The 23,383-nt window shown below is 43.3% G+C and overlaps 1 protein-coding gene across 2 annotated transcripts in view; it reads right to left on the reverse strand.

The window, feature by feature from the left end:
- Positions 1–9,450: 9,450 nt before the first annotated feature.
- TMEM178B (transmembrane protein 178B) overlaps positions 9,451–23,383 on the reverse strand; it is a 220,066-nt gene continuing 206,133 nt past the window's right edge. For both annotated transcript variants that reach the window (XM_039708256.1, XM_039708255.1), the window contains one exon: positions 9,451–22,180. In XM_039708256.1, the coding sequence (XP_039564190.1) occupies positions 21,930–22,180 (251 nt within the window). In that variant the 3' untranslated portion in view covers positions 9,451–21,929. The remainder of the gene's footprint in view (positions 22,181–23,383) is intronic.

A 23,383-nucleotide genomic window follows, 5' to 3' on the forward strand; every position in this document is an offset into this window, starting at 1 on the left:
TGAAATGTGATATTGGTGTGCTCTAGTAAATAAAGAGATTTTGGGTTTTTTCACAGAAACTGTGTCTCCTGAAATTGGCCATGTCGCACTAGAGATTGCCAAGCCAGTTCATCCTGGGAATTTCTGCTTGCAGTTAAATACACAGCTGGCAGGCATTTTGGGAGCCTAGAGCTACTCCCAGCTACCTGTGTGAAAATGCAGTAGGTACAGCTTAGAATTACATTGTGTGTAATGATCTGACTTTGAAAAACAACAAACAGACTATCCAAAGTTTTGCCCAACCTTGAACAAAAGACAGACTGAGATTGCCAGAAATATGACAGAGAGAGACTATAGAGAAAATAAATGTTATTAGCAGAATTGCTATTAAAATTCTGTAGAAACTCTCATTAGTTAGGATCAAAATGGACCTGGGATAGTGCTTAAGAGACTGAAAAATTTAAATGAAAAGCCAGGAAAATATTCCACAGACCATTAAAGGCACTAAGAAAGCTGGCAAAATTCACTAAATATATCAAAACAAGCAAGAGATTTAGATGGTTCATCTCAATAGTGGAGGACAAGCTGCTGTGAATCTGTTTGTGTGTGTGCACTGTTGTCCCCATCACTTTACTAAAACAAGGGGACACAAGCAGCTGTGTACTCGGTGGAGTTTGCCACCTGGAGCACACAGTTAGTTGTGTGAACACATAGATCCAAGGAGGGAGGGGTGGCGGGGTGGTGAGCCTGTTGTTTCAGCCGGGACAGCTGGGCAGCCTAGGATCTGCAGGTTCATGGATATGTGAATGTTTTATCCCCAGTCAGCCTTGCAGATCCAAGAAGCAGCAGATTCCTTGCACTAATACTGATCCTTAAATGTCACTAAGCATCGATTTAGAAAGGAATGCATGGCTTTAAGGTTACAACTTTGATGGCCAAGCACCCCTGTCAGGCTTTTGTGGCCATCACACAGGAGTAATGGGAGCTAGGCAAGATGTAAGGCCAGTTCTCAAAAGCCAGGCACAGTTTGACCACTTCGACCTCACCATTCCCAACCCAACGTGTTCATGAAGGGTCTGCTGAGTCCCACCTCAGGTCCCACATCCTGGGCTGTGGGGAAACATAGCTGCTTGTTCATTCCCACCCTGGGCAAGGCTCTGTCCTACAGCCTCACGATTGGATGGGAGAGCCTGGACCAAGCATCAGTCACCGTTTATCTCACTGTAAATGAAATGTGTATCCTGGTAAATTGGGGATAATTGTATCTTAGGTTAATAGAGCCTCACGACTGGATGGGAGAGCCTAGACCAAGCATCAGTCACCAGTAATCTCACTGTAAATGAAATGTGTATCCTGGTAAATTGGGGATAATTGTATCTTAGGTTAATAGTCATTGGTATCTTCCGTCACCAAGTTTATTTACTCCATGACATAGTTACTGTCTCTTAAACAGAAATCACCCTCAAGGTATCATCTCATTATCTTCTTACAATTCTGAAAATCTGTTTCATATTACTAATAATCTTATTACTACAACTGCAACATTCATTAAGCAAATGGAGAACAATAAAAATACATACAGTAATAGCAATCAAATTAGGTTTGAATCTCACGGTGAGTGATGGATAATTCTGGATCAGATTGTTCTCATAGATTTTTCCCCATTGTTTTCTAAAAAGGTTGAAATAGCTAAAAAAATTTCAATTACAAGGTTCTCTTCTAGAGTCTGGACATTTTACGTGACCTGGTTACCACAAAGTGGCACAGTCAGGACCAGAACTGGTTGCAGAAGCTTCCCTTTGTGAGCAGGGAGACCTCTCAGCAGAGACAACATTGCTGGGTTCCCATGGCAAGCACCAGCCCCTACACAGGCCAGGTGAGCTCTCTGACAGTGATCTGACACCTCTTGGGTATGTCAGATGCTTCCAGGTGACATCCTGAATGGGCTTGCATAGGACTGGGAAGCCATCACTTTCTTCTCAACATGTAGTGGCTCCTGATGTTGCACTGAGCAAAGCAAAACCACATATTTATTCTGAGCCATGCATATTTAAAAGATCTGGGGCTTGATCCTCAGCTCAGGGGAGTAAATGGAAATGCATTCATGAAGTGCAGATGGGTAGATTTTCAAGCTGTTCTTGCCTATCAGCTGTGCCAGTTTATATTTAGGTCTGTTACACCTGCACGGAGCTACTTGAACATGTATCAAAACAATCCCCGTCCCTAGCTGTGATCCGTACTCTCTAGTCCAACAACAGATCATCATTTGTCTCACTGGTAAAATAACTGCTGAGGAATATAAGTGATTTTTTCCATCTGCAAATGCACAAAAATATAGTTGGAACATTTTATGGGTACATTGCACACCTGATGGAAACACGACTGCCTCTTCTCTGGGTACATCAAAAATATCCTCAGCCAACTTCACTGTTTTTATCAACTCTACTCTTTTATGTTCATTCTGGCCTGGATTTTTTTTTTCCTGAGCATCACAGATGAGTTTTTGGCCACTTTGGTATGCTCTGCCAAATGGCAGTAGAAGAAATCCAGCCTCTGAAGTACAGTATGTGCCATTAAAACACTGAGGGGATGGTGTGATACATGTTTATGTGCATGTGCAAATTGCTGTGTGGGACAGGGCCAAGGCAGAGCGAGGTGCCTGGATTTGGTTTGGACTCAGGAGAGGCTACTGGTCACTGCCTTTTTGTGCTGGCCCAGTGCCTTCCTAGTTTGTATTCCTCCAAGTAATTAAAATCCTTTTTTGTTTTAATATGCAAGTTTGCATTTACCTCAATAATTCAGTACCACTACTACAAATATAATAGAAATACAGCTATGCCTGAGTATATTTTTTAGCAAAATGGGCAAAGAGATAATAAATAGGAGCTTTTAAAAACATAACACTTACCTGGATCCATAAAGAAAGAATAGAATGGGAAGTTAGAGCACAATATCCCACCCCTGATGGTATGACAACCTGTAAATATCTTGTCCTTTTCCCATTCATATTGTGTGACTTGTCTGTGACTCTGCTCCTGTAGAGAAATGCATCCCAGATGATGTATGCAGCCAGTTTTAGGAGGAATGAGGCAGGTCCCAAGGGCTCCCACTACACTCTTCAAAGAGACTCAAGTTTTGTGCTGTGTGAAGAGGAACAAGAGGTCAAAGGGAATAAGCTCTCTGGCCAGCTGCCCTGTAACTCATATCCTGCATCACACACTGCCAGCATTTCTTCTGCTGCAATCCTATCAGGGCTCAGTCAGGAAATGTAAAAATGCAGTCAACTTTAAGGAAAAAAGTGAGATGTGCCCTGGTTTAGTGTTTGCTACATGTTGGGAGCCATCTGCCAGCCAAGTGCTCTACCTGGCTGGAGATTCCACTCAGGAGGTTCCTGTTTCATCCTCCCCATCTCCTCAGTCTGGAGCTGCTGAGGGAGTGGCTTCTGATCTCCTCATACAGTTTGATGTGGGCTCCCCAGGATGCGGAATTTTTAGGAGATCCCTTTCCAGCCAGCCCTCTTGGGGCTGCAGGAGGGAGCCAGGACAGAGAAATACGTTGTCAGCTCTCACTGTGGTATGCAAATTTGGAAATGACTCATGAGGAACTGGAAATCAGTAACGTTGCTCCTCCTGGACATTCTCGTGGTGGATGGAAGCTGAGCTGCAGACCTTGGGAATTGAGTTTGCCCTCAACCTCCTTGGATCTCTGCAAGCAGAGGGCGTGTGTTTTCTGAGCTGGCAGGAGTGAATGTGACAGCAAAGGATAAATGAGAGAGGAAGGAGAACGAAGGGTTCTGCACAGAGGTGACAACCTTGAGGGCAGAGCTAGCAAGCTGAGACCTTGGTCTGTTTGCACCAGCATTGCTATTTGTGGCTGGATGCATACAACAGTGAGGTAATAAAAGGTCTCTTATTTAAGGTGCTGACACCTCAGGAGAAAATGAGAAAAAGAGAGGTGCTAAAAGAAAAATACATTGCTTTTCATTCTTCTGTCCTTTCACTTCTTTCTTAAATTTTATGGGAAGAACTCACTCAATTTAAGTACTTGTCAGCAAAGGTGTGGCAGGACAATCAAGAGCCATCCACTGTGCCAGCTGGGAACACTTCCAGGGGCCAGGTAGTGGCAGGTACCTCGGCGCTGCCTGAAGGGAGAGCACTGCTTCCCTCCTCCTTCTCCCCTGTCCCCTCCCCACCAGGCAGTGAACCTGGTGCACAGCCTCCTGCATTCCCATTAGCAAGTCCTGCGAGCTCCTGGGCTGCAGGAGCACACTGTGTTCAGGAATAGATGAACATGCTCCTAATAAAAGTGCAGCTTGAATCTACCTCTGCAGAGAAGTTGTGAGGCTGGTGAAAATTAATTTGTTGCTGGCAAAACAGCAAAAAGGGTCTGTTTTATACAGACTGGGACTATGCCACCTGGCAACATTTGAGCAGCGCTACCTCAGTAGATTTCACAATAAGCTCTTGCATATGTTAGCCTCCATCCCTTCTTACTCATGGGCAAAGCAAGGCTGGCAGGTGGGTTATAAGGTTTTCTGCAAGGCTGTTCTGGGTGGTGCTATGGCTGGAGGAGGGAGGAAAGCCTGGCTGACTGCCTGTCCTGAGATGGAGCTTCCCTCAGGGCATCTTCCCATCTCTGCAGATGTGTTTCAACTTGTCAGGTGTACCTAGGGAGCATTCAGATCCTGACTCAGACAAGGTGGATCTCCATTCTAACCATGAGTGTTCCCCTACCATCCTCCTTGGTGGGCTCCTCTTCAGGTCTTAGTCCCAGAGCAGAGATCTCAACAAGGACAGAGCCTCCCAGATGAAAGGAAGCGCTGATGCGAAGCCCTTTTGGCACTAACAGCAATGACAGCTGTGACGGGCAAAGGTGTCACCCAGGACACAGAGCTGCTGCTGCCACCTGCGTCCCCTGACTTGGCTGGGCCTCCCGGGAAGCTGCGCATCTTTACGGAAAAAGCTGAGCTCTGAACATGATGTTTTTAGACTGGTTTCCTAAGGAAATGAAGATTCTGTCACTTCATGTCTGCCCATCTGTCCCCATCAAACTGTGGATGCACTGGTTATTTTCAAACAAGTTTGATGGAGCATTAGAAGTTTCAAAAATATTTAGATTTCTATTTGTGAAAATCCGTAGCTGGGAAGAGACAAGAAGTGCAAGGTAATGCATGAATCTCTATCTGACAGAGGGGAAGGAAGGGAGGACTCATCAGTCACCTGTTCTGTCTGAAAGCTCTTTACAAACCTCAGCACATGGCATTTCTTGCTGCAAATACAGTGGGTAGAGAATTCCCAAAGGGAATGAGCTAGGTTAAATGAAGCAGAAACTGCAACCTGTCAGAAACACCCCAAATGTGAAACTGAGAACTTGAAGCTTTGTTCAATACACAGGGCAACATGTTTCACTCAGCCCCCTTTGCTCTGACAGGTTTGAAGGAAGCTTGTAAGAAAGCATAACACAAAAGAAGGAAATCTGCATCACTGTGAAGGTGGATATTTGGGGTTGTTTCATGTTTCATATTTTACCCACTGAGGACCTTCTGTACCTGCGTGTGTGTTACACAGGTCATTAGAAGGCATTGAAGTACCAAGTGGCTTTCTTGACATAGTGGTTTCCAATATATATGGCCAGCTCCAAGTGCCAACTGCTGCTATGAAGATTTTGCCTTTGTATTTTATTCCCTTCTCTCCCCCTCTGCCTGCCTCTGATTTTCCAAATCACATGTTCCTTATGGCAGGGTTTATTATTTCTCCCTTTATGTTTCTGGCATGCATTTTGAGTATTGCTGTGAACAGTAAGCAAAAGCCAAAGCAGGATGCCTAATGCCTTCAGTTCTCCTGTTAAATACCTCCTGAAATACCCACCACCACCTCTGACTGAAAGGGGTGTCTCTGGGGAAGTGAGCAGGGCAGAGATGACGGCCCAAAGCTTGGACTCTGTGACCTCTCTCCAGCCGTATCTGCTGGCAGTAGAGCTCTCCTGCTGCTGGGCTGCCCTTGGGCCACCAGCTCATTTCCTGGTACAGAGCTGAGCTCTGTGAGAGGGCTTTGCTATCACAGGCAATGCCAGCTTCACTCTGAGCAGCCTGCTCCCAGTGAGGTCTGCTTTCCATTTCAGAGCTGAGAAGGCCAAGGGTTTATCTTAGGATGGGAAGAAATAGCAGGGAATTAAACAGTCAAAGGAAAAGTGCAGTTTCTTACAAAGAAGCAGTCAGTGGTCTGTCTTTGCAAGTCAGGAGCAGATGCAGGGTGGCAGGGACACTGTTTGAGGCATGCTGGGGACACTGGGGCAAGTCAGGGCCCTGCATGGTGAGCTCTGGGATGGCAGCAGCCTCTGTCACTTGGCTGGCCACAGGCTCACTGCTTTGTTTGACTTGGGTTAGCAGGCTGATAAAATCAGAGCTGAGCTGCTATAGTTCTTCCACTTCTGTCTCATGAAAATGAACAAGACCGTACTCCTTCTGAGCAGGGAAGGAGCAAAAATTTTAGTAAATGTAGCTTGTTAGGTGGTCTGGTTTTGGTCTCTGCAGGAAAGGAGCTCAGGCGTGACTCTTTAGAGGGCCCCTGGGGAAGAGCCCGATAATGTAACAGAATAATGAGTGTCGGGCTATGAAAGCATTTCATTACCAGCATCCTCACCCCATGCAGCCCCAGTCTGCTGCAGTTATCATGTGTGTCTGACAAGAAAGGTCACCGTGAGATTATCCTGCCTCTGAAACATAGTGCTTGCATTCCGATGAGGGGGTCCTCATTCCTGGGTGGGCACAAAACATTAGCAGATACTCAAAGCAAAGGGAAAAATGAACTTTGGAGTGCTCCTCAGGGACACAGTGGGTGATTTCTCTGCTATGAAGAACTGGAGTTGTTGCTGCCTGTCCCTCTGTTCAATCTGCTGAGGCCCCACTGTGTTGCAGATGAAGCTGAAAAGTAGATTTCTTTCTCCTAAACATAATACTCAAAATTTGCATTATTTTCCTTCCTAATTCAGTAGTTTCTCCCCTTCACAACTGGGGAATCTTGAATAGATGGTGCTAATTCAAAACAGAATTTGGACCACTATTGGTCCAGATGAGCACTCCTGCTACTCTTCCCAAACTGAGCTGCCAAGTCCAGGTGCCCAGAATTGTGAGGGGGCAGTGTCTGTGTATGACAGCCTCAACCCTTGCCTTCCTGACTGAGACAAGGGCACAGCAAACCTCTGCTCTGCCATGGGTGGCTTGTGTGATACTGGGTTATTGAAATCCTTCTGTTCATTTCCTCTGTGGTGAACTGCAGTTAATGAGTTTTCCCTTCTCTTGCTGTCTGCTTTATCTAGCTGCATTGCAGGCTTCTGTGTGACCCTGTGGCTCTCATGTATCCTCTCATGCCCGAGAGCCAGAGCCCAAGACATGAGCAGCAGCCTGGAAAGCACCACAGAACTGGCAGCAGCAGGGCTGGTAGGTTGGGCACTGAACACAGCAACAACGCAAGGTGGATTAAAATTGAGCCATCACGTGGCTAATGCAAACCTGGACTTTTATGTATAAATCTTTCTTGAAGTCAGGCCACTTTCTTTCTGAAATGCAAGCCCTTCCATGACAGCAGCTCTGGCTCAACCTTCAAGGACCAGCTGGCTGTTTATGTTCTTCTCCTCCCTTCCCTGTATGAGCGCTGAGCAGCTGATCCCTCTTCCCCTGCGGCCACACTCCTGAGGCTTTCCATGCCGTCCCTGCCACGGGAGAGGGCACCTGCTTTCTCCCTCGCCACAAAGCAGGCTCTGCAGACTTCTTTTTTTAGCACTGATGAATCACATTTCCCCTGCTGATGGCAGAGGGCAGAGAGCAGAGCCAAGCAGCCCCGACCACCGGCATCGCTGATGAACATGAGTGCTGTCACTGAGCAGATGAGGATGCTTGGGGGCGCAGGCAGGAGTGCACAAGGAGAGGAAATGCTTCATCCAAAAGGTTTTGACACCTCGTGGTGCTGGATATGCCACTGTAACACTTCTGTTCCCTTCATTTGCTTTGGGGGGTTGCCAGCTTCTGCACCCCCAGCCAGGTCTTCCCTGCTCTTGCTCTCTGCTTCACCCCACGGATTTTATTTGCAGCAGCAGACAAGTCATAAGCACTGGCAATACAAGTGGGTTCTCTTGAAACATGACAAATATAAGCACATTCTTGGAGTTCTGTGTTTAGTATATCACCAAGATTTCTCCCTTCCTCAGCCATTACTGCCAGGGAAGAGGTCAAGGAATTTACTCCAGTACTGATGAGGGTTTTGACAGAGAATTGTCTTTTACACTTCTCCCTTCTGATTCTTCATTGTGTTCCTTACTACCATTGGTGTTTTAGACAGGACCACTTTGGGGGCAGGAGGGACTCCATCCTGAAAACTGCAGGAGACTCTTTGTTTTGCTACATCCCATAGTCTGTCATGAGAAAACTAGTCAGCTTGGGAAGAACCATCAGGTGCCTTCTTATTTTTAGCTGTCAGGTCTTTATAGGTACAATGCCTCAATCAGGTAAAAAGAGTCAACACAGAAAATTTTGATATTTAACACCATAACCAATTAAATAATAATGTTTAAAAATACCTTGCCATCATTTAAAAAAATATTTTATTTCTAGATTAGTTAATTTAAAATTAAATAATTAAAAAAAAATACTACTTGTGCTTTCCTGATTGATCCACTCTTTTGCTCTTCTTCTGCTAGGACAGTTGCAAGCACTTTTGTCCATTTCTTTTAATTTCTTTTTATACATCTGAGGTGTTTTTTATTCCTTTTATGAATGCCCTTAACAATGGGTGTTCAGCCTGGGACACCTGCAGCCTGACTGTGGCTGCATGCTCCAAGCCCTACAGAAGACGTATGTCTGCTGCATGATTGACTGCCGCATTGTTGTCAGCCTGAGGAAACAAGAGCAGTGAGGAAGCACTAATGTTAGTGCAGTGTTGTATCTGCCAGGTTTCCTGAAGGACTTCCAGCTGAGCACTGGAAACCTGACAGGCTCCAATCCATATTCAGTTCCATATTCTTATTCAGTTCCATGTTTCATATTCAGTTTTAGTTGTTTATTTGCTGGGGGAAGGTGGGATCTAGACAACTCTGGTGTCTCTATCTATACATTTCAATCAAATCACAGATTTCAACACATTAAGTGTCTCCAAAAAGAGATTAATAGTGTTAGGGTACATGCAGTACTCTAACATCAAGGTTCTGGCAGGAATCAATCCCTTCTATGACAGACAGAAAACCTCCTCATAAACAGTCACGTTGAGATCCTGCTTGTGTTTGTAATGTCTTGTACAGTGATTCTGATCAGAAGCCATCTAATCTTTATTATTGTTAGTTTTAAAGGAGCATTTCCAGTACCCCATAACTCAGAGACCACCCACCTCCCAGTTTTGCTCTTTCTCTTCCATCCTTCTGTGAGGATGGGGATGGTGAGTGGTGTCCAGTCCCACTCCTGACACAAGCAGACACGACCTCTTAAAACACACAACATGATTTTTTTATTTGTTTAATCAGTTTACATTCCACAACTGACAGTTTACTTATTTATTTTTTTAATTTTCCATGAACAAGTTGTTTAGTTAGTTACCAGACAAGATTTTAATTGATGGAAATACAGTATTCTGTGCCAATCTGAATAAAACCAAAACCAAACAAAACAAAAGGGAAATTGTAAGATGTAACCAGTTTTTCGGCGAAGTCCTGTGACGCCTTCTGCAACTCCTGGCTTTCAAAGTTATAGGGGTTTGTTCATTCTCCCTATTAGTTCCCTGATCTCAACCCTGCCACTGAAATGTTCCTTCAGGGCCACAGTCCTGCAAACACTGATGCACATACACAAACACCCTGTTTCTGCAGATTAGCACCTTGGATTAACAGAACAAGAAATTTGGGCGTGTTTCATGTTTAAACAAATTCTGTTCACCTCTGCTGCAACAGATTACAGGAAGAAATGGAAAAGTACAATACACTTGATGTCACATTACTTGTGAAATTAGCCACCACACTCACATCTCAGCAGAACAACCTAACAAAATAGTCAGTGGTTGTTGATGTATTGTTAGCACCAATGGCCACAGGAGCCACTTTGCCTCTTACAGCAGCACAGAGGTCCCAGCCTCACAGGACATGTCACTCTCTGTTACTTCTGACAACTGGATGCTACTACCCAAAATTCATAAAACTCTGTGTGTATTGGCTAAAAAGTGCTCCACTTGGTTGAGCAGCTGCATACACAGTCCAAATATCCTTTTACAATGCCCAGACCATAATCAGAAATAGACACGGTTTTAGTAATTTCAAAACATGTTGAAATTTTATATGTTTCAGTGTAATTCCCAGTCTAGCAAAGCACGTAGGCATGTGCCTAGCTTTAAGCATGGCAAGAGCATTCTTAATGGGAAATTTATGCTTGAAATTAGGCAAGTGCTTTGTGGGATCAAAGCTCTGTAGCAGTGCTCTGAAGAAATCAGGATCCTGAGTGTCCTAATCCTGGCTTTCACATTTACAGCCACTGCAGACTTGAGTAAACCCAGCTACAGTCTGAATTTTCAAAAGTGCTGAAAAGAGAAGGCTCCATCTGCAGCTGGTAGAACTTGTGAGGGGGCATCAAACCACTAAATAGAAGGTCTTTACCCAGGCTTTTGGCTTCCCATCTCCAAAATGGCTATAATACCTACCTCCTCCGACAGGTCTGATGGGACTCATACTTGTAAAATTTTCTATAGAGAAAATATGCCAGATAAATGTGATGTATTGCTGCATTTCTCTAAATATGCCTGAGTATTGTGGCATTCTAGGTCTTTCTTAATCCAGCTTTGATGTGTGTGTACTGCACTTAGAGATACATAAACAGCTGGCCAAGATGTACCCACATGACAAATGTCTTGTACCAGTCATATTATTTTACTTGGGAATGTCCTAGGAAAGTGCTGACATGCTTCAATTTGCAGGCATTTAAGTGAATTATTATCTTAAGCCTCCCAAACTGTCAATTAGAAACAGTGTTGACTGCAACTGTTATCATCATCAAAAGATGATTATGGGAATTGCATCATTTCTTCTGAGCAAGAAAAAAAATCATAAGGAAAAAAGGACCAATGAGAAAGTCAAGAAAGGGAAACCCTCCAAAAACTTTTGGCCAGTGGTAGTGTGTGGTTAGGCTGAATATTACTTGGGGCAGAAGAAATCCTGAAGGGCAAATATCTTCAAGAGATGCACCTACAGTGGATGGTGGGGAGCCCAATGTGTCTGGTTTCTCCCTGCCCCTTGTACCCAACACTTGTGCCCTCACACAGGAGTGTTTTGCACATTCACACACAATTCCCATGGGCACAAGTGGGAGAGTGAGAGTGAGACCCATGTGCTGAACTGGCTGAGAGGTTCATGAGCAGCAGGGGAGCTTGCAGGAGAAGGTGACACTGGAGCTCTGATGCCTGAGAGCTCCACCCATTCTCCTTCCTTACCCCCAGGATTGCCCCGGTGCCAGGCGTTGCTCTGTCTCGTGGAGCCTGGGCATTCACTCCCTGTGTCAGGGTCACAGGAGTGGTTATGGCTTTCATTAGGAGGTGAGACGGGTTTTTTTGAGAGAAAGTGGAAAGTTATCCAAGTGTATCATGGGGGTGAGAGGTCAGGCAGGCCCCTCTTGGCAAGCCACACCTTGGCAAAGTGAACCCAGCAGGGAGGAGAATGTGCATGGCTGGGCAAGCAGGACAGTCGTAAAGAATGGGAAACAAAGATAAACTGGTATGGAGTCACCCTTAGAACCTCCTCCCTCGTGGTGTTGTGTATTGACTTTATCACCTTTTAAAAGGAGGTTTTCTTTGACACTAAAACTCTGAAAAACCTGCAAAATCCTTGTGGGACACAGTGAGTCAACAGTTTAAAAGCAACCTTTGAGAGTCCTACGTCCCAGTGCCTTCCTCCTATCTCTCACAGAGAGGGAGGACAGGAGAGTGATGAGAATTTAGGAACATTCTGAAAAATCTTGCAGAAAATGGTGCTGCATCCTTAAATTTGATATATTCTCAAGCTCCTCCTAATTTCCAGAGTTCACTCTTAAAGCCTTTATTTCTTTTTCACAGACATCTTAAATAACAAAACAGTTACATATGCAAGAGGTGGTATGGAATGAAATTTAGAGAAAAATTTCTCTACAGGAAGCATGTCTGTATTCTCACACACGGGGAGGAAAAGGAAGAGATTGAGACAGAAATATATACCTTACTCCTCAAAAAAGGGAAATGGAGAACAGGAGAAGAATGTTAGGATGATACACTACAGCTTGGGCAAGGTAGTACCATGCTGAAAAATAACATTTCATCCCTGGAACTCAGCTTTATCTTTCACTTTCTAACTAAAGTATTTCCTTAAGTACTAGTACACAGTATTGAATCTTCATTTTACAGTTCCTTATAATCCCGCTTGTCAAAACCTTAACAGTATTTTTTAAAATAAAGTTGTTCTTAGAGATAGGTGAAGATTGTCAAGTCATTGACTTAAATTTAGCTGTAGAAACAAATAGTAGTGACAATACATTGACACAAGATCCAAAGTTCATTTAGCCTTAAAGTTTTCAGAAATCAGTTTAATTTCCCCAGTCTTCTGACTGTGTTTGTTTTATTCAGGTAATATGTGGCACTATACAAGAGTTCCAAAATTCTAATACTAGATTAAATTGCTGTTCCTTTTAGATAGACTGGTTATCAATATGCAATTCCATGGCTCTGAGAGACTCTCACCATGAGATGGAGATGTACGTTCAGCCTTGTCAGAGCAGCTTTCTGAATTATACAGCAACAATTCATCCTCTTGTTGAGTCCTCAGTTTAGTTTTCTGAGGACAACTGTAATCCCAACAATAAGGGATGAAATTGCAATCTCTTTAATCTGCATGTAAGCTGTTTGTAAAGCAGTTATTAACATTGAAAAAAAGAATATGAAACTACCCAGACTGTATCTTGGAGGAGAAGTTTTTGATCATCACTACCAGCTGGATGACTTTTTCAGGACAGTTTGGGAATAAAGCAAGAAAAGTAACCTTTGAACAGCTCAGCTGTTCAAATGTTTAAGATGTAAATTCACTCTTTGAACTGCTTCAGCAATGCCCAGGACTGGCAGAGAAAGGTGAAGAGTTCAGACCAAAGACCGCTGACCTGCAGCACTGAGACCACCCAGCCTGGAGGCCACCACAAGGCACTCACCTCACGCCATTTCCAGGGGTCGGACAAGCCCTTCCTTTGCAGTCATGTTGCAGTTTGGGAGGGGAAGGCTGTTGTGAACATCTCCTTTTGTTCCCACAGGCTTTCACAACTAAAACCTGTGTTTTACAGACAAGCCCCAGCCATGCACCTGCAGCACACAGACACAGCTGCTCTCCATAAGGATGCTCTCCTGCACTAGGTACCTGATTCACCTCACCAGGATTTACGATATTTTAAGATGGTGGGATCGCTCAAGGTAGGTGAGTGGTCATTGCATGAAGCAAGAAGGAGCTCCTAAAGCTTAGATGTCAGTTTTGCTAGTTCACCACCTGTAAGCAACTGTATCTCTTTACTACCTGTACAAGAAGCCAAGGGAGATGAGCCCATTAACATCATGAACTCAGTGAAGTGTCTAAGGTTGATGGGGACAAAGGCAGGTCAGAAAATCCTGGCCTTCCATGGCTCAGTGTCACACACAAAGGTGCTCCTCCCAAACACCTAAGGAGAAGAACAGCATCTGTACAAAGGGCCTCTTAATAAAGAAAAAGAGAATAAAGTGAGAGTGCTAATGCTGAACCAAAATTCTACCATTGCTTTTTCAGTCCATTCCTTTTCCTTAAAAAAGCCCTTTAGACCCAGTCCTTTGACTGGATGTACATGTGTAGATGTGTGTGCTGCTCACTTAAGTGTGGTACCCCTCCTTGACTGGTGCAATGGCAAAATGAGGATTTTCCTGGGAAATAGTACTTTTTAGTTTGTTTTGGTTTAAATCTGAGATACGTGAGGATTGTGAAAAAGAAACAGTCCTTTGCCTGAAATTCTGTACATCACCCTCAGGTTATTTCAGGCTATAATGAAGATACGGATATTTTTCATAAATTTACAAATATATATATACAAATATATACATATTTACAAATATATGTGTGTCAGCCTCTGGGCTAGATTTAATAATGCTTTATTCCAGCCACACACAAGTATAATGGTTGTTTTTTACAAAAAGAGACAGGTAGAAAGTTGGAGTGACTTAGCAGTGACATTTCTTACATTAATGCAAAAGATCCTTAAGTAGGCTGACATAGAAGTGCAGCCCCCTTACCTAAGTCCCTTCATCACATATACACAAATAGGACACAGTCTTACATCTACTAATGAAACTAATTTCTCCTTGACCCCAATGACCTGTAATCAAAGAGAATTTAACTTGAGAAAGAACTGAAAGTTCAAGCCCATTTTAGATACAGTTCAGTTTTGAAAGTTGTAAAGTCTATCATACCAATCCTCAAAATGCTTTAAAATAATTAAAGTTACTACAGAAAAATACCTTCAAAGTTACCAAATATGCTTTTCTGTGTAAGTAGGGGAAATTTTGTCCTGCAAAAGATCAAACTGCAAATACATAGATATAAACACTCTAAGTGATGGAAATTGCCAAGTAAAAATAGTAACAGTTTAAATTAGATATTTGTGATTGCTGTTGGTGCCCAGGAGTTATAAATAATTCAGTACACTCCAACTGAATAGTCTAAGGCTGCACTTGTGCTGTTCTGATTACTCAAACCATTTTCTTATGATCTATATTGTAATTAATAACTCTTTGTAAAAAAAAATACAGCCTTATGCTTTACAGCCAGAAGAAAACTCTTCTTGAGATAAAGCATCATGAGAGCTTAAGCAAATTAGGACCCTATACATTTTTTTAAAAAATATTAGGCATCAAAAGCTTTTAGTGCTTTATTCACTGTCTAAAGAGGAATTGGATGCTGAAGCTGTTTTGTGTATCTGGCCCCAGGAGACTAAGCCATGACTGATTCACACTCCTTGGAGTCTACATCATTTTGAAACTGGGGCAAAACCCACAGGTTTTTGAAGGCTTTACTCTTTATCTCACCTACTGCAGAATCGCTGTTGCTGCCTGAGTATTTCTGACCCGCTGGCAAGTAACAAGGCCACTTGAAGGAACTGCCTTTACAGAGATATTCCTGTGTCCTGCTGCCACAGGTAGGGCTCAGACCCACGGGATGTGAAGTCCCCTGCTGTGCCCAGCAGCTTTAACCACAGCCTTCATGCTGCCAACAGCCTGCACAAGCCCTCTGCAGGCTCAGGAGCGTCCTGCCATAGCGCTGCCTCCTGGCACAGTGGGAATGTTACGTTAGGGGATCATAAACATTTCTGATTTGGAGGGAATGCATTGGATCTTTTTCTTAAATAGCCAAATACTTTTTGATGGAAAATACCAAATGTATCCCAGTTGTATTGTGTTTCCTCATGCATCTCCAGTAGAGATTTTGCATGTGATCTGCACGCACAACCTAACAGGGACACAGATGGCATCTGAATTGCACTGCAACTCCTGAGTTAAGTATAAAAACAAAGAGCAATTATGTTGCATTTTCCTATGTATTTTCTCTCTATATAGGACACTTTTACAGGTTCCTGGCATCCTCATCATGTGGGATGGGCACATGTGTGTTTAAGGAAAGAAGGGATTGAGGGTGCCCATGTGTACACACCCTATGCAAGGAAACTTTGGAAGTCATTTTTTACCACTGTGCAGGAGTACTAATCAGTGAAGGAAGAATATAAAAGTGCAGTCCTAAAAGGGAATGACAATTCCTGCTGCTGATGCTGAGGGTGACATTGGATTATCCTCACAGAATTCTACCAATTTTGAAGCAACTGCTGTTGGGTCTCCTTTTTTTCAGTCTCCCACTTTCCCCTGGAGATAATCTAAATGAAACTGATATTTTCATTGAAAGTCTTCCCTGAACAAGGGAAGGACAACTGATCTGTGATTCTGGAGTGCTTTACTAGAGGAGACCAGAATTTAATTTCCCTCTTGTGGCCTATATTGATGCAGTTGTCCAGACTCTTTCTCAAGTTAAATCCTAAACTTGTGCAAAGCCTACTGGAATTAAATTGACAGCACTGTATCAGGCTACAGTTCTCCAACTGATGTCAAAATGAAGCTTGTCAGAGGCCCCTGGCACCAGCAGCACTTGTCAAAATGTTGCAATTAATAATTGTGGCTCTGAAGAAGGCTGTATGATTGGGGTATTAGTGGGGCATACAGGATGGAAACCCTAAGCTGAACTGGGGGGATGGCAGGGAGGGAGGGGAGGTAGCATCTGATGACTTTCTTTCTAAAGCCAAAGAATAGATATTGTGAGTGTGTAAGCACACATTTCTTGTTCAGTGTTAACGAAGACAGCACTAAAATGTTTTCCAAGACATCTGAGTTTTCTATGAATCTCAACAGACTATGGAATAGTTGCATTATATTCCTGGCTATGGCTGGAAACAGTGGACTATGACTTTTGAGCTAAGCCCTGGTTTTTGAGTTTTCACTTTAGACTGGCAAAATCAAGATTTTATGGATCTAGCCTGGAGTTAGCAATCAAACTTTAGGCTTTTTTGAATTTCATTTCCTGTTCTTGGAAATTCACCTGCCACTAATCTTTACGTGCTCTTTGCATTTCATGCCCACTTTTTACTCTTTGTCTGTCATTGGTACCTGGCAATCATTCAGAGCTGTCTCAGTTTTTCACCTTGAGTCTTCCCTTGCTGGCTGGATGAGCACAGTGGTTTGGACCATGAAGGAGTGGGAAACCTGGGGGCAAGAAAATGCAGTGGTAGTTTGTGTGAATGAGCCTGAGTAGTCCTGTAGCCTTTCTAGGCCTATGTAGAGACACAGAGAAGAAAGAGCCCGAATAATGCATGTCTTTATTTAGCTATACTTGGTAACATATTATTTTCCCTCCATTTCGCTGCTGGCAGTTAGCGTGGCGCTCAAGAATTAAGGACAGATTACAGTGATTTTCTTCTGAGCTCCGCTTATCAGTGGGGCTCCAGGGATGAGCCTGATTCAGAGGCGCTGCACGGTGGATAAATGGACAGCCATGGAGACACAGTCTTCCAGGAATGCTTGGGAATCTGAAATAGCCCTTGCACATCAATCCCCTCCTTCACCAGCTTTGCTTTATTCACCATCCATTGAACTGCACAGCTAACGTGCCATAGCAAAAAATGGTCCCAAATGACTTGCATGCACAGGAAAGCAGGATACCTGCACTCTCACAATTCACTCCTGGGAGGATGAGGATCCTCTGTTTAGAGAACTCTGAGGATGCTTTTCCTCCCCTTTCATTTGTTATTGCAGCTGGAATAACATTTTAAAAAGTAATGGCAATTTTTCAAAAGCAGTATTTCAAAGAAATTACTCTGGTCACTGGTGGTTTGTGATCCACTGGTGACTGTCCCTGGGGTAGAAGAAAAAAAAAGCCCAGCTAGAAAAAGAACTGGAGGGACTGAACTATTTAGATAAGGAAAGATCAGTTGTGTGTTTGCAAAGAAGAAGGGATTGATGATATATACAGACAGCTAATATGGGTTAGGAAATTTAACTCACAAACAGCTTTAGCTCGAAGAAGGAGGTGTCCTATAGGACATAGGATACAGGGCACATGTGCTCCTGCCACATAGACCCTTCAGGTGTACTGTGTCCCAGCAGGGACAGACAGCAGAACCCCTACAGCTGACCTGTTATGGTCACAGAGCAACACAACTGAGTCACTACTCACAAAAGCTCAGCCTGCAGATCACTGTGTGTTGAACCAATTCATCCTGCATCCTTAGGATGGGCATTTTAGGGTATCTGTGCTCACTGCACTCCAGTGGCTCTGTGATCTCTGGAACATAGTGATGTGTTGTCCCAGAAGTGCAACTTGAAAGGCTACGTGTGGCAAAGAGCCTGCCAAATATGGATCCTGCATTTCCACCTCACAGAAAGGGAGACCAAGAACATACTGGTTGCTCAGGCTAGGACAGAGTGTTACCTTATCTACAGGGCAAGGATGGGTAAAAAAGAACATGGGCTGGACTCTGCAGGAAGATGAATGTCCTCCAAGAAAGCACATTCTGGACTTTAAGCATATGAATAGTCAACCAAATTTAAGGGGATTAGTCACATGCACCAAGTGAAGCACATGCTTAGGCACTTGGCCAGAGCAGATCTGAGGGACAGGGTCAAATCCCTTAATGCTGAGATCACTGATAACAGATTTCTAATTAGCTGCTCCGCCAACTAAGAAACCACACACTAGTCAAAAAGCTTCAATCTCTGTTCAGAAAGATACTTCAAAACCTCCCCCAAAATGCAGAAACTCAGAGTAGCTGTGAGTGTGCTTCAGCTCAGGAGAGATGGAGACATTAATCTTCACAAATTTACATCTGGATGTATTCTGGATCATCCCTGCTCTAAAGACAAGTCTGAGCACTTAGAAGGCATGGTGGGGTTGTGACCCCCGTTCAGGGCTATGGAAGCACACAGGACTCCTGCCAGTTCTTCGAGAAGCACAGAGGGGAAATTCATAATCTCCCAAAAGGGTTCTGCCCTTACTTAAACCAGTGATGAGAGGACTGGTGTTTGGACAAATGGCTCTTTTGGGGATCCAGCTGGAGATTAATGTGACATGATCACCTGCTGCTTCAGACATTCCCATAGATTTTAAGATTTTTCATAGCCACACAGGCCTTTCCACTATGCTAGAGCAAGTGGAAAATCACAGAACTGGCCCAAAGATTCAGGGTCAACCCTTTTCTGTCGTTAATAAAAATAACCATAACCCTCTTCCACCACTGCCACACACAGACAGACACAGAGGCTTAAATACAGCTTGTAAACCAACACCATCCAGAGAATACTTCATCAAGGCAAAACTGGTTTTATGCCAGCTGCAGAAGAAAAGGAAACCTTTGAAAATCCATCAAACAGCAAAATTACTTCCATTTCTTTAAATCTTAGTGCTATACCTCTTTCAAAACTGTATCTGTAGAATACACCCTGTGAACACTCAAGGACCACACAAGGATACATCACCACAGGAGCTGCTGTACTGCTCTGCCTGCCACAGGGCCTGATGGTAGACTCCAGATAGGCACCTCTGTGACTCTGGCTTACCTGTGTCACTCCAGATATCTGTATTTATATGAAACACCTTTCCTATCACATTCAGCACTGCAGAGGTGGAAGAAAGTTTGCATTCAAAGCTGTTTTAATTAAGCAGCTGCATAATTTCTTACTAATAAGTTCAGTTTTTTTCCAAAATTTTTCATGCTTTGAAGAAATGAACAAATTTTTATAGGTCTTTTTTGGTTTCCAGTTATTGGTTTTCTGCATTCAGCCTTCATTTAGCTCTCCAAGGCTATTTTTGTTTTAAATTTCCTTCTTCTGTTCAATGGTAATTCATCAACCTCCTAACCAAGTAGGCACTAGCACAGTCAAATGATTTCAAAATTTTTCAAAACCACTCTATTTGAAAACCTTCCCAGAAAAAAATAAATAAACCAATCTGCTTAAAAAGGAAGTTTCTTCAAAAGGCTTGTGGTTTAAACTCGAATAAATAAGTAATTTCTCTGGTCACATCTAATGTAAAATGAAATTGTGAAACTTCAGTTGACAGGGATGGCACTTCAGTGGAAACAAACTGATTTAGCAGCTGGCATTGGCATGTTTGGGAAATCTGTAGACAACAGAAAACAAAAGCTAGGTAGTTGAGCAAGAATGGAAGAAACCCAAATCTACTCTATTCCAACATGCCCTCCAGAACCTTCATTTCTTTGAACACTGTAATACAACTACATGTGTAAGAATTATTTGTTAGCTGGATATTTTTAAACCAAACTGCCAGCTGTGTAAATGGCACAACCTGGAAATTAATGCCTGCATTTCTGTGCAGCAGGCACAGGCTCCTTCTCCTAGTGAGATATTTTAGATGGAGAGGACTATTTTTTACTGACTAGTGAGGACTGATATCATGCAGCTATCAGGTAAGAAAGGATTGCTGGTACTATCCCTGAATTAAGAGCATGTTGGGTTGGATTGGTTTTGGGGAGACTTTTTTCTTTGCCCTGTCTCCCTTTGCCTGCATATTTGTCAGTGGTGCCCTTGCTTTTGCACATGGCAATTCAGTCATCGTTCTTCAGAGTCCCTTTGGATACATCCTTGGCCCTTCTTCCCTACCTTCCCCTCAGCCACTGCAAGGTAAGGTACCCTGCAAGGACCCACTGTCCTCACAGCCAAAATGCTTTTCGTCCTCTAATGGCCTTCACCCACCTCTTCAGACTTAGCTGTTTGTTTAGCTCTTCTGGGACCTATGACCTGAACAACAGGAAGGGCAGAGGGAAGGAAAAAGGAGACAATAGGAGGAGGAATAGCAGGAAAAAGATAAAGACCAAAAAAAGAGAGAGAGTTCCATTTGCAGATTCACAGTTATATCATACAATGCTTAAGCTCATAGGAAATGGATCTCTGTTCTCTGCATCTGACCCTTTCACATCCATCTGTACACAGTTCTCCCAGATGGAGAGAGGAGATGTCCATTGAATCAGGGCAGTTTCCAAAGACAAGATGTGGGAAGGTCTTATTTGGCATACATGAACACAATGAGAGGCATCTCTTACTTCTCTTCTACAGAAATTAGCTCCCTTTTCCTCCTCCACAATTTTTGCTCAGTTGTCTCAAACATCCAAACCGGAAACTTGATGAAATCCCATTCGATCAAATCCCTGGGAAGAACAGCTACCAGGCCTTCCCTCACCTCCCTTCTCCTTGGTCAGTCTTCCCCTGGATCCACCATCCTGAACTTTCAGAAACTCCATGAAAAAGAAAAAATCCTGCTGAAATCCACCAGAGAAGATGCATTCTCTCAGACCTGATGGCTTTCCTCACGCTTCTGCCGTTGCGGTGCCTCAGTCTTGGGCCACAAATACAGCATGGATGGTTTGGTGGACAATCACATTGCAATGCTTTAAATTTTTCTTTTTGTTAAAAAAAATAAATAAAGAGGGAAGAAAAAGTTATACACACATGTATCACAGCATTTTCAAAAGGCCTTCTGCTGCATTTACATTAGCAGTTCAGCCTCAGTTGTAAGCCTGGATGTAAGGCAGCTGGAAGATTAAAACCGCATTGTTGGAAAGTCTGCTGAGATGTCCTCTTGGAGATTTTTATTGTTTTCTGGTTTTATTTTCTTGGATGTTTATTATTATTATTAATTATTATTATTATTTTCATTTGTTTGCTTCTCTCTAAAGTTTGGCAGGCAAAGAGAAAATGCTTTTCTACTTTTCTGCACACATTCTGTCCATTTTGTTTTCTGCATTTTAAGGAGAAAAAAACCCAACAAAACCCCAAAACCAATGACATGACTTCTGTCATTTTGTTTTAAGAAAGAAAAAGAACATGGGTGGGTTTCTGATAATGGCCTTGAGGAGGTATGTTGTTGAAGTGGCTCAAATGCTTCATTTCCTTGCTGTTTACATTTTCCCTTCTGGCTGCAGTGGACACGCTTTTTGTGTCATCCCCCCCCCTCACACCTCTGCCCCCACCATGTCCTGTACAAAATCTGGTTCCAGATATGTGGGGACATGGACCCCCTGTTCCCCCTCCCAAATGGCAGTAGGTAGGTGCAACTGTAGGTTCATTTGACCTCTAAGGTATTATGCTGAAGTTAAGAGTTGGATGGAAGAGCCATGTGAGAGAAAAGCTTTCCCATCACTGTGAGAAAGAATGAAGCAACACAGAGTCCGGTGGAGATGTGAGTGCCATGTTGGACTCAGCTCTACCTTGGCACTGGCATTAACTTGAGATTTTATATATATATAATTATATATACATATATATGCATGTATAGACATACCTAGGCATATATATATATATATGTCTTTGTGTGTGTGTATTTGTTTGCTATTTGTTTTAGCACACTGTCCCATTCTCAGGTCTAGATTTGGGGCAGTTGGTCCTGGGGACAGGTTGGACGGAAGGGGCCAGAGTGCAGAAGAAGCCAGAGATCAGAGTGAGGCCCAGGCCCCCCCACGCACAGAACATGGACCAGCCATAGCCATGGCTGATGTCGTCGGGAAGTCCGTACAGGTAGCGGGGGTAGCGGGAGAGCTCAAAGTTGATTCCAGCCACACACGTGCACAGTGAAATGATGCAGAAGGTTCCTGGAGGAGAGCGGGAAGGGGAGAAGGAGGGAGGAAAAAAACAAAGAGAAGTTAGAAGAGTGATAGACATACCCCTTTCCAAGCTGCACGAGAAGAGCTGGTGCAAGCAGTAAGGAAGTGCCTAAGGGAAGACATTTGTATAGTGGCTTAGTCTGGAGCCTCCATGGAGAAAGAACTGAGTGCCACCAGAGCCTTGAATATTGATCTGCTGCTGAACAGAGCTGTATGGAGAAACTTCAACTGGAACATTCTTTCATTATGAGCACTCCCTTGGGAACCAGAATGCTCCATGGAACCATTGATTTTTCTGAAACTTTGCTTTACAGAGTAAATACAGAATGAAAAATCTTGTTTTGACATTTTTGGGAGGGAAAAAAACCTTGATTTTTTTGTTTCATTCCAATTTTTCAGTGATAGGCTTTATAGAATATTACAATATACTTGTCATGTTCTGGCTCTGTTGAAATGTGCATTTGAACTTACGTGGGAGACTTTCTTCATGCTTTTCTTATATCAAAATACATAATTTTTTATTATACAGTGTTCTTTTAAATATCACTAAAAAATTCTTTAAATCCTTCACAAAACTCAGATTCTGCCCTCTGCATGACTCCAGTTTCAATCCAGATGCCCTCTGCCACATTGCTGAAATCTTCAAAATATCCTGTTCTTGTTTTCCATCTCTGCAGCAATATTTCATTTCTTATTTCTTCCTGAGAACATGGCAAGGACAAACTTCCTAACTCTGTAAGGTGGTGTTATGGAATAACACACGTATCAGATGAGGCTGAACTTTATCCCACCCAGATGAGTCTAATTTTGATCTTCGGCCTTCAGCTTCATTGAAGCTAAACTCTGAGCTCCTGAAATGTCACAATTGCCACCCACACATCAAATAATGGATAGCTACAGATGCTACACACCTGCCACAAGAGATAACGACTCATGTCAGTGTGAAGCTGCTACTTTATTTTTCTTCTCTAATTCCTCCCTTTGTGGGCCTTTCTGAATTGCCTGGAGAGCCCTGGGCACAGAAGGCAGCCTACAGGACACAAACAATCAGTCCTGTGTGTCCTCCCTCTGTTCATGCATGGATCAGTAGCATGTGACATGTGCTACCTGCTACTGTCCTACATCTGTTCACTTACTGCTGCTGGTGAGGAATGTCCTCTTCTTCCTGGTGCCCTCCCTAAACCAGCATAA

Source organism: Passer montanus, unplaced genomic scaffold, assembly GCF_014805655.1.
Source record: "Passer montanus isolate IOZ18808 unplaced genomic scaffold, ASM1480565v1 scaffold20, whole genome shotgun sequence".
In the NCBI taxonomy this organism is placed as follows: domain Eukaryota; kingdom Metazoa; phylum Chordata; class Aves; order Passeriformes; family Passeridae; genus Passer; species Passer montanus.